At 36.5% G+C, this 17,357-nt stretch overlaps 1 protein-coding gene across 1 annotated transcript in view; it reads right to left on the reverse strand.

Moving 5' to 3' along the window:
* LOC136876271 (zinc finger protein 28) overlaps positions 1–17,357 on the reverse strand; it is a 218,109-nt gene that overhangs the window by 118,694 nt on the left and 82,058 nt on the right. Inside the window, exon 6 of the mRNA XM_067150081.2 lies at positions 2,827–3,021. Within this exon, the coding sequence (XP_067006182.2) occupies positions 2,827–3,021 (195 nt within the window). The remainder of the gene's footprint in view (positions 1–2,826; positions 3,022–17,357) is intronic.

Below are 17,357 nucleotides of genomic sequence, written 5' to 3' on the forward strand. Positions count from 1 at the left end.
GCGGTTTCCTTATAACCGCATAACCTTTGGTGGTGCTATTTGAGGATCCAACCAGCCTGTGGGCTGATGACCTAACAGACAGACATGGCACGCAGCAACGGGCATAAATTTAACAGACCCCCTTGAACGGCTAATGTCTCCGCTCAACGCTCATCCAACACAAGAGATTTCAGTTCACGCACTTGGCATCTTATTTTTTCCGTTTTGGTCTTGAACTCCCAGCAAAAATGAAGCGGCTTCAGGCGTGATCAATCCTGTTTGAAGTGTTACTACTCCATGTCTGCTACAACATATGATTTCTCTCGCCCGTTCTCACGTATCTATACAAGAGTGGGATTTAATTATTTCTTCACTTAAAAGAATATAACCATTATTTTTTGTTATATATGAACATTCTTATTAACTGACTGGCAGCCATGAGTTTGATACTACACTGCCAACTCTATGTTGTACCTTATGTTTTTACCTCTGGCAACACGATTATGTGTTTTTTCTAACTCAGCCATGATGAACACTCTTATATATTTTCACGCTTGTTTTTATGTTTGAACATTCTGGTTGACTGACTGGTAACAATGATATCCTAATGATTTTAATTATTTCACTACCAGCTCTGTATTATAGCCTACTTTCTGTTCTTATCCTCTGTCTCAACTTGATTGTGTTTTTTCTCTTAGCCATGTTGTAACATTCCATGTTTTTTCACACTAGTTTTAAGCCTATTTTCATTTTATAAATATAAATGTTGATTCTTAGGGTGCCATATATGTTAAGGACACTAGGTTCAGGGCCCTGACCTAACTTTAGGCTAAGATTTATTTTTGGCTGATGATGCTTACTACTGTTAAGCGAAACATGTCCCATCTTACAACGCCTGTTATAATGTTTATTTCCTAAATATAGGAAAGATAAGTATTGGAAAGGTGGTGTTAACTATTATTCTTGTTTTAATGTTCTCGTTATATGCCATACTCGCTATAGCGGACTTCTACTGTATTGACATTTCGTAGAAGGAATGAGTGTACTTCCTTTCTGTGGACAGAGTTGAAATAATCGAAGCTATTTTACTAGGTTCGAAACGCATTTTTTGAAGTGTAGTATGATTAGCACATTTGGACATTTATGTGGTATTTATATGCAAACCTTAAACTCCAGGCTACTAAAAGGACCTTTGGTGTAGTGATGTTTTTATTTTTATTTTTTTTTATTGTTGGAAGTTTAACTTGAAGAAAACCAGGGTTGTCAGTAAAGTGACTGTCAAACTTTCCGAGATCCATACTTGTGAATACCATCATCTTATATTTACTATCTGTACTATGGTGCGCATGTTTCCAAAAGTGGTCGCCATCCCCCCAACCCCCACCCCCCAGTAATTTTATGTTAATGGTCAAGCGTGGCTCAACTTTCGGGAGGAGGAAGATGAGACAGGTATAGAATCTCTTGGAGGTGGAAAGTGCTTGTAGAAGATTTTATTCGTAAATCTTTTTAAAGTAATATTTACTGTATGATCTGGAGTGTTGTGCTAGAATATTTTATTCGTATTCCATTTTGCTACCTAACCTGTACAGGGTAAATATTTTTGTAACACATGTTGTTTGTAACTACTAGATTATATTTCTATATTAACTGAAACAGTCCAGAAAATGGTTCAAAGATCCCGACCGCAGAAAGAGTTGTGATTGGTGAATCCGGGCAACCTCCTGCGTTCTGATTGGCTACTACAAGGCCAGATTTCCCTTTACAAAGGAGCTAGGCAGCATTTCGTCAACTGTCTTTAAGTCTTTGAGCTGTCTTGGTCTTGGCCTGCTGAAGTTTTGACATCGTCAGAGTCTCCTCGCTACCAGAATGGGCTGCCTTAGGGCAAGCGCTATTGTTTTCTGCTCGGTTTTAATTTGCATGTAATTTTCCTTGGTGTATCACACAAGAGACTGCCCTGATCGCCACTCTATTTTTCTGATCTTTTGAAAGGTATGTTTAACTTCATTCTAAATTGTAATAGCATATTGTGTTTCCTCTTACCTTCAAGATTGTATCATACAACTTGATTTGTAATAACATGTAACGTGTTTGCTTGACTCTTTGAAACTATAAAAAGCTCTTGTCATGAAACATCTAATATGTGTTTCTCAAAGAACATATAATTTGTATTTTACAAATGGTGTATCTGAAATTTCATATAGCTGAATTTGTTTGGAATTTACTTTGTAATGTCAATTTTGTAAATAATATTTTTGAAAACCAGAGATCACCATTGATTTTTCCGAAATCTGCAACCTAAGCATTTCCATGGCCTTCGGTAAGGTTTCCCAGTCCCCTTTCCACGTTCCTTGTTTGTTTTCGTCAAGTTGCCCTCACTGATATATACTTGAAATGTATTCGGGGCTGTGGAGCGCAGTTCATCGACTTTTATTGTGTGTGTAGTGTTTAAGGAACCGTGTAATTGCATTTATTTTCCTCCCTTTAACTGTGTTTTGTGTAGCCGCTGAAGTAATGGTTACAAAAATGAACATTCGAAAAAGCACTTCTCAAAAGCAAAATCTCATTCCTTGATGTGTACCTGAACAATAATGTTCTGTGTAGTGTGGAAAATAAATGTTCCTTCATTTGTTGTAAAATGAAAAACGTGTCTCCATTTTACAAAACCATTTTATAAACATGCTCCCAATTTTGTCTCCTAAATTTGCAGCTCCCAGAATTAAGGTTAGTGGCCACCCCTAATAAAGAGGATTGAATAATAAACCACTAGGTTTACAGAAACAAGGTACTGAAAGGTCTTTGGAGAAGTGAGGAATTTCAAGAAGAGGCACCATCAACATAAACGCTTACTTGTTGATGCTGCTGCTGCTGCTGTTGTTGCTGCTGCTGCTGCTGCTGCTGCTGCTGATGCTGAAGTTGTTGCTGTTGTTGCTGGGTCATTTGAACTGCCATGCTCTGCTGCTGATGCGGAACAGCCAGTGGATCTGTAGCCTGGTGATGAGGCTGACCAACAGTTGTACTTACTAACTGGAGGTCACATTGTACCTAGAAAGGAATTGATAAATTCGTAGAAAATTTAGATTTGAGTGCTGAAGTTTCAACAAACTGTATTCCTTGAATTTTAAAGATCTTCTGAATCTACTGAATTGTTTGTTTACTAGTGGTTTAATGTTGTAATGATACAATATTGTATATCTGCAATTGTAAATGTCTACTCCTTAGTCCCATTTCCTGTTACAGGGTGGGGGATGAGGTGAGATAAAATTACATGTTGTATGGCCATATGCTCTTACTTTTACCAACATTACAGTAGTTGAGGAACTAATGGAGATGAAATGAATGGTGGTGAATGAAACTGGGTTAGGAGGTGCAAAGAATCAGCTGTGATCTATGAATAGGAACTGTCCTGGCATAGGCCTTGAAGTGAAAATGGGGAAACCATACAAAACCATTCTCAGGACAGCCAAAAGTGGGGTTTGAACTCCTTCATCTCCCAAACGTAGAGCTTGGCTCTATACAGCCATAGCGTGTTAACACATGCAGCCATTCTGCTCTGTTTATATCTGCCATTAACATGTATTATTTATATAATGCCTAGTTTTTATTCAATAGTATCATTATAGGTAAAATTTCAGACTTTCAAGACAGTGCAGAAACAAACTTCTAAAACTATAAGCAATATGATGAGAAAATATGAAAGAAGTCGACTCATGCATATTGAAGAAGATTTCACTAAACATAATACAAGAAATTTTTACAAAACATTCAAAGAGGAAACGACGAAGTATCAACCACCCAATCGGTTTTAAAGACGAAAATGGAAAAATCGGTCTAAACAACGACAAATTGAAAAATTTTGGCACGTTATTTTGAAAAACTACTGAACTGTGAAGAACCTAAAGAAAGATTAGAATTCAGTCAACCACAAACAAAAGCTAAACCCTCGGACCCACCTGATGAGAAAGAAATATATGACATAATCCGAAGTCTGAAAAACAATAAGGATGCAGGGGAAGATTTGATTGTTGCAGAATTGTGGAAAGAAGCAGGCAGTCAAGCAAGACAGGAACTGACGAACATAATACAAGAAATCTGGCGAGTGGAGAATATCCCTGATGATTGGAAGAACGCACTGGTGCGGAACAGTGATCTATGAATAGGAACTGTCCTGGCATAGGTTAACACATATATAAGAACAGTGACAAAACAGATGTGAACAATTACAGAGGACCGAGCTCGATAGCTGCAGTCGCTTAAGTGCAGCCAGTATCCAGTATTCGGGAGATCTACCAAATAAAATCTTATAGCTACTTAAGTTGTGTGACCATACTCCGTTAACGTAAACTTCCTGTCCTGAGACCTATATTCAAAATATGTGTGACCCACCAACATGAATTTCATGGCTCTTTAACATCTGAAGAGCAAGCACACAGTATGCAAATGACCTGGAAATCCTCATAGGAGGATTCCTTGTGACAATTCTCAATGAAGCAATTCTTAAAAGCTGCAGATTTAAGTCTACATTTTTAAATAATGTTATTGTTTTTACATCCCAACTAACTACTTCTATAGTTCTGCAAAATGCCAAGGTGCCAGAATGTTGCTCCTTTGGAGCTCTTTTAAGTGCCAGTAAACCTACGGAATGAGGCTGGTGTATGCATGCACTTCCAAATATCACTGGACTGAATCAGCATTGAATCTGCCAACTTCCTGCAGTTGATCCATCTAAGAAAGCTGGATTCCGTTGCGGTTAAAGCTGTACTAGCAATATTTAAAAATTTAAGTTTATTGCCATTCTTCAGCAAAACAATGTCTGACTCGTTGGCTAAATGGTCAGCGTATTGGCCTTCGGTTCAGAGGGTCCGGGTTCGATTCCCAACCAGTCAGGGATTTTAACCTTCATTGGTTATTTCCAGTGGCTCAGGAGCTGGGTGTTTGTGCTGTCCCCAACATCCCTGCAACTCACATACCACACGACACTATCCTCCACCACAATAACGCACAGTTACCGCGTATGGCAGATGCCTCCCCCGCCCCGGAGGGTCTGCCTTTCAAGGGCTGCACTCGGCTAGAAGTAGCTACATGAAATTATTATTAGCAAAACAAACACTCTGCTGACTTCCAAGGGCAGCACACCCAATGTAGAACACAACACATACAGTCTAACCCTTACCCCTCGTCTATGGATGAGGCCCAACATTACAATTTTCTCTTTCCCGTCGCGTGTCGAGCAAGGCCCAAAATGGCTTTGTATCGCCCACCGATCATCTTCCATCTCTTAGCCGACAAAATACATGATGCTATACTGTACTGCCATATTTCGGTTCAGCATGGAACTTTGTAAAATCCAGATACTATTTGGACAGTCAGTCAAAAATCTATTATTTAGATGGCAGTGTAGCCGTCATTTGTGTCCAGTCCACTCACGCACACGAAGGCTCAAGCGATAGTAAACAAACAGGGTCACCATGTGTTCTCTTACGTCATATAGAATGTACTGTTCAATACTGTGCATGTCAGGTAATTGTATAAAACCCCAATATTTTTGCACCTCTAATCCTGCCTTGTACCCTACAGAATATATCTAATAGCATTTGACAGCGCCTGCAAGTGAAATGGCGATGGTCTGCTTATGTATCGTAACCTAGCAGGCACAAATATAAATCAACAGATCCCGATTTCAAGAAATCACTGTTTACAGTGGTTTCAGGCTACAAACCACTGCAAGGTATGAAACCAGAGACTGAATTAGTGTTTTCCACTTGCTTTTTACCGATAATTTGTTCAGTGAAATTACTAACAAAACCAATCAGTATGCGATAACGATAGTAATAATAAAAAATGTAAAATAATGTTTCTTAAATTGCACATATTGCTTTTATTTGCTCCAGTATAGCTTGCTGTAAACATTTATAGCTTAAATACATCATTTAAGAGCAAGTGCTATCTCCAAAATCGTGAAAGACGAATACACGTCATATAAGATAGAAATTCACACTTAAAATATGAGTAGGAGAGACAACAGAGAGAACTTTAATTTGAGGGGTAAGGGCTAAGTCAAGAAAGTAGTGCACTGGACCTTTTTATGTTTGCTACTCAGGAGGGCAGATTTTTGATGCCCCTCTCAACCATTTACGAAAAGGAGGATGTACACCAACTGTTAAGAGCTCCCTTATAACAATACTTCCACTGTCTACTGAAGTTCCTGATGTAATGATATTCATCTTCAAAATTCCAAGATTTGACTTTATTGAAGGTTCAATGGGAAGCATTTATTCAGAGTACCAATGCAATTAATATACTGGAGAAATCAAAGAATACAAAAAGCAAGAAATCACCAGGTACAGAGAACACCCCTACAAAACTTCTTAAAATGATTCATGAAAATATCCAATTCCATCCTATTGGCTGGTATCAACATTCATCTGACTGCTAAAGAAACAAAAAGCACAGAGGTGTAGAGATAGGTTAATAAGACTCACGAGCCACACACAAATTATCACTGCATACAACCCATAACAGAATCAAGACTAAGTGTAATAATAATGTTATTGGGTTTTATGTCTCACAAACTATGTCTAAGTGTGAACAAGACCTTGACGAAACACAGTTTGGATTCAGAAATTTTTTTAGTACAAGAGAAGCATTGTTTGCATCAAACATTTTACTGCAGAACTGTCTAGATCATGGAATGTGTTTGCTTGTTTTAATGAATTTGAAGAGACATTTGATAGCATACAACATCCAAAACTTGTGTAAGTCCTAAAGGTTACAGGAGCTGACAGCAAAGATATCCACATTAATGAAAATCTTCACTGGAGACAAAAGACCACTGTCCATATTAGCAAGACAACAGATTAGATAGCCATCCAAAGATGTGCTAGACAAAGCTGAGTTCTATCTCCACTGTTATTCAAATTTCACACAGGAAAAACTCAAAATAACATTCAAAAATCACCACAATGGTATAAAAATAAATGGTGCTGCAATTAACATCAGATATGCGGATATTACTGTCATCTTCTGTAACATCTTGAAGGTTTTCAACTCCTACTTAATAATATTTATATAATAACTGAGGAAAAGGGACTGAAAATAAATGCAAAGAAGACCAAATTCATGATCTTCAGCAAATAAGCCAATTCTGAGGCAATCTTACCACAACCAACAAACGCAAAGGGTTACCGCTTCAAATATCTGGGTGCAATTATCACTGAAAAACCTGATCATGAGAAAGAAGTAAAACAGAGGATAGCAATGGCACCATAAGAAAAAAAAAGAAAAAAAGTCAACAAAAATGATTTCTTTTGTAATAGCTATCATAAGGGAACTCAGAAGAAGAACTTAAGAAATGGTATGTTCTATGAAGAGCCGAAGGGATTATGCTCTTCTCATTATATTTGAGAGGTAATAAAGGGTTTACTGAAAAACCTGGCCACTTAATGTCAGAGTGAAACAAAAGCATAAACTAATGGCAGAAGTAGCTGCAGTACAAAGCTTGTTTGGCAGGATTAAGGACACAACTGTGAGATTGAAACATTGACACATGTTCTTAGAAATGCACACCATCGTATGAAACGAGGCTATATTGCCAATGCTTTCCATTGAAGAGGGTGTGAGTTTTATGTGGGAGTTCACTGGGTGGCTACAAAAAGAAGTATAAAAAGGACTGATATACTAGCTACTGACTAACATACACCAATTATAAATGAGAGATTTCCCACATTTTCAATACATTTCTTACTGTTTTGTCTATATCAATAGGAAAATAGAACAAGTGAAATGGAAAGACCAGGTAAAGAATGAGAAGGTATTATGAAGAGTTGGAGAAGAACGAAGTACGTTGCAAATCATTAGGAGGAGGAAAATGAACTGGATCGGACATTGTTTGAGGAGGGACTGTTTAATGAAAGGAGAAATAGAAGGAGTGGTGAAAGGCAAACGAGAAAGAGGACGAAAAGATATCAAATGTTGGACAATATCAAAGGAAATAAATATTCGGACATGAAAAACTTGGCAAAGGACAGGCAAAAGTGGAAGAGGTTCATCCCATGACCAGACCTGCCATAAGGCAAAATACCTGGATACCTATATCATGAACAAACACATAACCAAAATAATGTTTTCCCCACATCATTCTAAACAACTTGTCCACTGTTTTTTTTAATAGCTGAAGATGTACCATACAGAAGGACAAAACATGTACTAATTAAATGCTGTTCTAATTGTGTGTTTGTCCTTGATATAGACAGCACCATAATAAATGTACTGAAAAGGTGGGAAATATCTCAATTACAACTGATTTCATGTCAATATGGATCCTTGACAATGAAGTTTATAAATTGTAAGCAGACACCACGCATTCACCTTTTTAACTAATACAGCTAAAATGAAGTTAAGAACAGCCATAAGACAAGGGTGCTGAGAAACAGTCTGCTTACCCACCAGTGTTCTCATATGCCATGGAAGAAATATCAGGTGAAATTCATCACCATTTATGATTTAATAGTGGGTGCAAAAGATAGGTCAAAATTTGAATAAAATGTCCACTTATTGCATCAAAATAAATCCCCCCAGTCCTATGCTGAAAACTAGGAAGTGTTTCTTGAAAATATGTGATGAATAACATCCCATCTGAAAAGGCAAGATTAAAGCTCCGGAAAATTAAGAGACTAACCCCAGAGAAAGAATGCAAATGCTTACCATCTGACTGCTCAGGAGATGATCATGAAGAACTCACTGTTCACTGAACAAGTTAAGATCAACAGTCAGAAAGTCTTAACATAGATGGAGATTAAATACCAATATCACTGATGAATATTGAGATCATCAGATTATATAGCCCTTTCAGAACCTACCCACAAATGTGTGTTGGTCAGGATTATATTTCTAACTGGCTTCATATTTCCTGCAAAACACTTCAAACTTGTACCACATGCTTGTGTACAGTCCAGCTGCTGGCTGTCCAGCCCTGACAAATTGTGATGTAAAGAAAAGAGAGAAAGAGAAAGAGAGGAGAGAACAGTATTGCCAACATGTGGCAATTAGAAACTATAGATATAACCTTGAAAACACTATTATGAATTACATTGTGCTGTATGATTTTAATAATAAATATTAAAATATTTTAATATTAAATCACTGAAACACACGCCCTTTGTCGATTCTGCTAGTGGTAGAATAATTGTCACGGTTTTCTGAGCCTGGCGTCACTGACGTGCCAAATTTAAGAGTCGACAGCATGCACCAATCACCGTTCGTGTCACTGCTCATGTCGTCATGAGTCCCGTTTACTGCTGGTGTGTAGATGCCACTTTTTTTAACAGAAACACGTGGCCTCAGTTGCTCTCTAGCCTGCATGAAGTGCATGTGTTAACGGTGTGTGTAAGATATTTGTTTTCATTATTGTGGCATGGCCAATGGCTAATCTGTTGTTATAAGAGCCAAAGCTGTTAATTTATATATCGGCTACGTGAATATTTTGAGAAAGAGCCTGATAACAGTAGCCCCTTCTTCATGTTACAAAAGTGGTGGGTTGAGTACATTACACTTTAAAAGTATACAGGACGACTGTGAAAAGTGTCCAGTGGATCTTAATACACCTTCTGACGTGCTGCATACTCCTAAAAAACGAAGATCAAGACAATGTCCCAAGACATCACTAAATACATTTCAAAAGGATGCGATAAGGCAACATATTTATAGATATTACATGAGGAGGGAATTTTCCCATGCGTGATAAACTACTTTCCTCTTTGGAAGAATCTTGTTTATTCAGTGGGGGAAGTAAAGTACTGAGAGAACTTAAACCACACCCGGACGACTGGGGTGGGACATGATTATGACGATGATGATGATGACTGAGAGAACTTGGCTTTCATTGGAAGAAATTTTCAGGGAGAAGAGCTGTGATGTACAGAAGTAAAATTGTAGCATTGCAGGGTAGATTTTTGAGGGGAAATTCTGAAGACTAGTCCTGACAGAGTGGTGTAGTTAGATGAAACGTGGGTAAATGCCGGACATTCTAAAACAGTGGCCTGGACGGATGAAACTGCAACAGGAACTTTCAAAAGTACCCATTGGGAAGGAAAGTAGGCTTATTTTGCCCCATGCAGCTGGTGTTAATAGATTTGTTCTGGGAGCTATGCTTCTTTTCAGATCAAAGAGCACTTGTGATTATCACAAAGAAATGAATGGGATTAAACATGCTTTGCTACCAAACATTAAGTCCCAATTCCGTAATTGGTATGGACAATGCCCCCCTATCACTCTGTGCAACTAAACAAAGCACCGACAATGAAAGACAGAAAATATATCATTCTTCAGTGGTTGGTGGGAAATAAGGTATCAGGGATATCCGCAGATATGACAAAAGTGGGGCTGATACAAAGTCTAAAACTCCATAAGCCTAGATTTTGCACCTACGAAGTAGACTCAATTGCTACAGTTCAGGGGCATAGGGTAATTAGGTTACCTCCTTACCACTGCCACTTCAATGCAATCTAGCTAATTTGGGCACAAGTGAAAGGATATGTTGCCGAAAATAACAAACCCTTCTGCCTCACTGATGTCGAAAGCTTAGTGCACCAGGCAGTCAAACATGCTACAGAGGATAAGTAGAAAAGTGTCGAGTCACACCTGGGAAGATGTACATAAGGCAAAGGAAGCTGAGGGAATTGTTGAATGTCAAGTGGAAGAACATTTTATTTCCCATTTCCCATGGGTAAGGATGACAGCAGTGACTCCAGTGACATTAGTAACAAGGACGAAGACACCGATATTTTCGAATAGTGTGGCGTATTCCCTATGGATTAGTTAATGCGAGTACATAATTTGTTTAATTTTATTGTAACAGCGATGATTTTATTATCACAGTGGTAACAATTGTCAGGGTTTTATTTTTTATTGACTTATTTTAATTAGGGTGATACTATTTACAGAGTTCAGGCTTTAATGCTATTATTTTATTATTACATTTATAGTCTACTATTACTGAGTTACGTTTATTCTATTCCCTGAGTGCTTAATTTTGATTGGAATGTTTTGTTATTATATTTACGATGTTCTTAGTGTGTACTTAATTTTGACTGGAATGTTTTCTTGTTACATTTACGCTGTTATTGAGTGTGGTTAATTTTAAATAGAATGTTTCCTTATTATAATTGCACTATTCTTGATTTTCAATACATTAGAGGTAATTTTCACATATTTCTGTACGCATTCCCATCACATCAACACAGAATCTGATCTGCGTATGCATGAAGTATTTTAGGAAGTCACGTTTGTTTATATCGCACGGTTCAAGATCGGCAACACTGTCTGAGAAACGTCAGGGCCAGACAGCCAGCGGCTGGACTATAGGCTTTACTCTCTCTCGTACAACTGGTTAATGTTCCAATAATCGCCAAAGAGCTGCAGCAGTTGGTTGTGAAATGTTGATGTGTCTCCAGCCCTATCTAGGGATGCAATAAGTTTCAGGAATTAAAGTAGAATACCGCATGCAATATGCCACTTGAATGTTAAGAAAACTGTACAATAAGAGTGTATTTCAACCTTTAAAAAATTCAAACTGTTTAAGAAAATTCTCATGAGAATGGAAAAGTTGTGTGCCATTTAACTGTTAAAATGATACATAATTACAATTTTTAAAAAAACTATTAAAAAGGCACAGGAACTGAAAAAAAATTGGTACTGGTACAATTTCTCGACTATACGGAAAAGCATAGTATCTTGGATATGTTTCTGAACTTAGAAGATGAGAGAGCAAGAGCAGATTCTTTGATTGTTCCCCTCTTAGTAGCCTCTTACGACATGCAGCGGGTAATGCATCCTTTCACTCCACCAAAGTGCTCTGATGAATCAAAAGAAAAATGAGTGTATCCACAAAAGAATGATGTCTTATGAATTGTGAGAAAATGATACATTCTAGATCTCGTAAATAAAATACTAATATAATTATTATTATCTTAATACGCAGACTTTCACGACCAATAAATGACATTATAATAATTATTTGGGGATATTACGTCGAGTAATATTAATATTATCAGCTGACACGTTTCGACCCTGCGATCGGGATCGTCTTCAGAGCAGTAACAAAGCATAATGGCAACTGTCACTCCATAGTAACCAGACTCAAGATAGAGAGACCCTGTTAGAAATATAGTTCATTCCAGGACCTCCAGCGTCACGAAGAAAGATGTTGACAAGTTAACTATGGAGGGTATCCATGATCTACTCAGTATACAGCCGTCAGCTTTGTTAAAATTATTTGGACGTTTAGCAATTTCTATCACCTCACGAATGATTCTAGGAATAAAATGTTTCTCTATAAAAGACAGAAGTTGCATCAAAAATGATTTGATGGTCATTATATCTTATCATGGCTGAGTAGTGGGTGTGTGACGGTAGTGCTCCTCAATATCTTGTGATTTTGGTTGTACGTAGTTTGAATAACGAAGTGAAACCGTGTGCCTATGGATTATTAAGGTCTGAAGAATTGATGTACGTATTGCATTTTTATTAGATCTTAATTAGTGATGTATTACGAGCCAAGTTTAAGTTATTTGAGGAAGAATCTGTTAATGTAAACATTGAGGTGAAGTGCTACCAACTTGAACATATTTCCAAAGAGTAGTGAAGAGCAGTTACCGTCAACTTACACAATCGATTCTTATATCGATCGTGATAGCATTCTTCGCCACCATGAGCTCTTGTGCAGCATGTCAGAAGGCTGTTTCTAGGCACGATATAAATTCTAAGATTCAGTGCAGTAACTGTCAAGGCTGGTTCCATTGCAAATGTGTTAATATAGGAGACGTTGAATTAAATTTCTTAAAATCTGAAAATCAAGTTTGGAGGTGTGCTCGTTGTGAAAAGGAAAGACGAAATAGTGTACATGGCTTGGAACTAGCAACAGCACCATCTATTGGCAACGTCTATCAGCTCTTACTTGAGTTGAAGAAAGAAATTGCAGAGGTTAAGAAATCAAGTATAGAGGCGGAGCGAGAGTTAGGCAAAAGTTTGGAGTTGGCTCACGTAAAATTGGATGAGAATGCAACATTCATTAAAAAGCAGTCGGAAGTAATAAATCAGTGCATGGAGAAAATGGAAAAATTGAGAGAAGAAAATTTAAATCTTAAGAAGCAACTAAAAGACACACAAATACAGTTAGATGAACTTGATCAGTATGGTCGTCGTAACACGGTTGAAATTTTAGGCGTACCTGAACGAGTTAATGAGGATGTTTATGAAATTGTTAAGCATGTTGGTCGAGTATTAAATGTGGAGATCAAGAATGAATCGATTGATGCATGTCATAGGTTGAAGAGGCAATTGCATCAAGCTTCAGGTGTCATTGTAGTGAAGTTTGTACACCGTAGTGTCAAGAATGAACTCATTCAAAAACGCAAGGTTAAAAGGGATTTAAATGCATCTCATCTCGAATTTTCTGAGTATGAGACGGTGTATATAAACCACAGTTTGACGTCCCTACGAAGAAAGGTTCTTGGCCAAGCTCGAAAAATTAAGGAGAAAAATTATGCTTTTCTATGGGTAGATCATGGAGGTAACATTAAACTCCGAAAAAGAGAGGGTGATCGGCAGGTGTTTAATCTAAAAACCCTGGACGATGTGTATGGATTAAATGAGACTGTGTAACTTTTTTGTTTTGAGAAAAATGATTTTTAATGCAATTAATATTTACTACCAGAATGTAAGAGGGTTAAACACTAAAATTTCGGAGTTTTATGTTAACAATAGTGAATCAGAATACAATATTCTGTTGATTACGGAAACATGGTTACAATCTCATGTTGCTAACAGCGAACTGTTTAGTAGGGATTTTAATGTGTATAGAAAAGATCGTGGAGGTACAAGAAAAGGAGGAGGTGCATTGATAGCTGTTAAAGGTTCTATAGTACCAAGACAAATAACGCTAGATTTTGGTGATACTGAAGCAGTTTGTGTAAAAATTATAGTTAATGGTCACAGTTATGTAATAATGTCAGTGTATTTTCCACCTGCAACCAAATTGGAAGCATATTTGGACTTCTATAGATTGTTTGAAGTTAATAAGGACTTTTCCAATTTAGATCTTATTATAGCTGGTGACTTTAATTTGCCATTAATTACTGGTGAGCAAAGTAACATTGTAAATTTTGGACCTGCATATAGAACCTTAGCTGATTTTATGTCACTCTATCAGTTGCACTTGGTCAATAATATTCTTAATGCAAATGGAAATACACTTGATCTTATTATTACGAATGTTAACACATTAACAGTATATAGAGATGAGTGCCCCTTAATTAAGGAGGATAGTTATCATCCTGCAATTGCAGTCACGCTACTATTAAACAGAGAGCGTAGCCATGTTTCACAACAACCTGAACAACCTAAGCAGTTATTTGACTTTAGAAGGGCTAATTTCTTTCAAATGTATAAAAGGTTCGAGCGAATGGATTGGTCTAGGATTGTAGAATTTACAGACGCTGACCAGGCTGTTGAGTATTTTTATGCTCAGGTACACTCTGTATTTTGTGAAACGGTACCTATGAAGAATTTTCACACAAAGAAAAAGTATCCTCCATGGTTTACTAAAGACATAATAAATAACTTGAAACTGAAGGAAATCCACAGAAAGCGAAGGAAACATTCAGAGTATAGTAGGGTAATATTTAACCAGTTAAGGAGAGAAACTAAACATATGATCAGTAAAGCGTATAAGAATTAAATTTCTAAACTTGAAGAGAATATCAAAAGTGATGTTAATCAGTTCTGGAGCTATATAAAATGCAAAAGAAATACCAAGGAGGGTCTGCAACAGGGCATGAAATTTAACAATATCTTACTTAATAATAATAAAAGTATAGCTGATGGCTTTGCAACCTTTTTTGGATCGGTATATTCGAAACCTCCACCAACCTATGATATTCCTGATTCATCTGATGTATATGTTAATTATCCGTTATCTTTAGAATTAGTGGACGAAAAGGAATATAAGTTAGCTATTAAAAAATTAAAACCTAAAAGGTCATGTGGTGTTGATGGAATACCGCCGTACGTACTGAAAGCATGTTCGAATTTGTTGGATTTTCCCTTATGAGCCTTATATAACATTGTGGTAAAAACGCAAACCTTTCCAAAAGTATGGAAGATAGCGAAAGTGTGTCCAGTTTTTAAATGTGAGGACAGTAAAAATATTGAAAACTATCACCCTGTTTGTATTTTGTGTGCACCGGCTAAAGTATTTGAGCAAATAATGTACACGCGTATATTTAATCATGTGAGGGTCGGTATACATATCAATCAGCATGGTTTTATGCCAGGTAGATCAACTACGACTAATTTATTAAAATTTATACAATATGCTTATACCGTTTTGAATAATCAAGGACAGGTCGACGTAATATACACAGATTTTTCCAAAGCCTTCGACAAATTAGATCACGGCATTTTAATGAAAAAATTGTCATGCTTTGGTCTGACCCCTCCTTGGTTAAAACTGCTTGCATCTTATCTTAGTGCATGGAAACAATATGTTTACTATCATCAACATGAGTCTTTCACATACAATGTTACTTCTGGTGTACCACAAGGGTCTAACCTTGGCCCTTTATTCTTTATTTTATATATTAATGATTTGCCCACTAGAATTAGGTTTTCTCGCTGTTTATTATATGATGATGACGTCAAACTTTATAAAGAGATAAAAAATGTTTATGATATGTTGAAATTACAATATGATTTGGATTACTTATACGCATGGAGTATTGAAAACTGTTTGCAACTTAATATAAATAAATGCTGTTTCCTTCAGATTTCAAATAAGAAAAATACATTGAATTATAAATATAAAATTAATAATGAAGAACTCAAAGTTGTCCACTCTGTTAATGACTTAGGGGTAATTGTTACAAGAAATTTATCTTTCAAGGAGCATATTAATACAATGGTTAATGATTCCTATAAGAAATTGGGTTTTATAATTAGAAATACAAGAGATTTTTCTAACACGTATGCACTCACCTTATTATTCAATAGTATTGTCCGATCAAAACTTGAGTATTCATGTATAATTTGGTCTCCATGTTATAAATCTTACCAAAATCAAATTGAAAGGGTGCAGAAACGCTTTTTAAAATATATTTATTATAAAAAATATAAGATATTCCCCTTTAGAAATTATGTTTCATATGAATTTTTGTTGAATGAATTTAAATATGTATCGCTAGCCAGTAGGCGTGTAATAGCCCAACAAATTTATCTCTATAAGATGGTTAATGCATTAATTGACGATAATAGTTCGCTTCACGAGTTATGTTTTAATGTTAGAAAAGGAAATTTAAGATTTCGGCAATTGTTTATTACTCCAGTCTCCAAAACTGTATTTTTTAAGAACTCTCCGTTTATCAATATGTGTGAAACATACAATAACTTAGTTAATAAGTATCATATAGATCTTGACTTTGCTTATGAATATGACACATATGTAAATATATTAAAAGAATTTTTCTCGTCGAAGTGATTTGTTTATATGTATAATATTTACATGATTTTGTTACAATTTTTTGTTTGATTTATTAACAGGCTTCTGTATACGATATATTGTTTCATCCATTTCATACAGAGCATTATCATCTCATTTACATAGCGTTTTCACATTTTCTTCTTTTTGGTATTTCTATGTTATTTGTTCAAATAATTTGTAAAAGCCACCTATAATTGGAGCGTGTCTCTGTTGGTGGCACATGTATTAAATAAATAAATAAATAAATAAATAAATAAATAAATAAATAAATTATGTATGGCAAGTTCTGCCACAGCAGACTTCTCTGGCTGGCAAAGATGTAAGTGCCTGCGATGTTCTCTGACCCTTGTTGCTACCTTCCTACATGTTTGGCCAACATAAACCGATCCACAGGAGCAAGGAATCATATATATTCCAGCACAGTTTAAACCAATAGGATCTTTGACAGATCACAGACAATTGCCTAAGATGATTTTAGGATTAAAAATGATCTTGATATTGTGCTTTCTGAGAATATTGCCAATCCTATCCAGTAACAGATTGTACGTATGGCAAGAAGGCCAGACTCAAAGGCCGAGAATCGTGTGACAATCTGTCTTTTGGCTTAGGATGTAGCATTTCGTCAATCTGTTTCCTTGAGCAGTCATTACTCAGAAAGGTTCTGGTTAGGAACTCAAGTTCACCATTTAATTTATCCTCCTCACAAACCTCCCTTGTTCGGCTGATAAGGGTGTTAAGCACAGCACGCTTTTGGCAAGGATGGTGATGAGAGGACCCATGAAGATATCTATTAGTATGGGTGGGTTTACGGTAAACCAAGCGACCTAAAGTTTCATCTAATTTCCTAGAA

This window comes from Anabrus simplex, chromosome 6 (genome assembly GCF_040414725.1).
Source record: "Anabrus simplex isolate iqAnaSimp1 chromosome 6, ASM4041472v1, whole genome shotgun sequence".
Classification (NCBI taxonomy): Eukaryota; Metazoa; Arthropoda; class Insecta; order Orthoptera; family Tettigoniidae; genus Anabrus; species Anabrus simplex.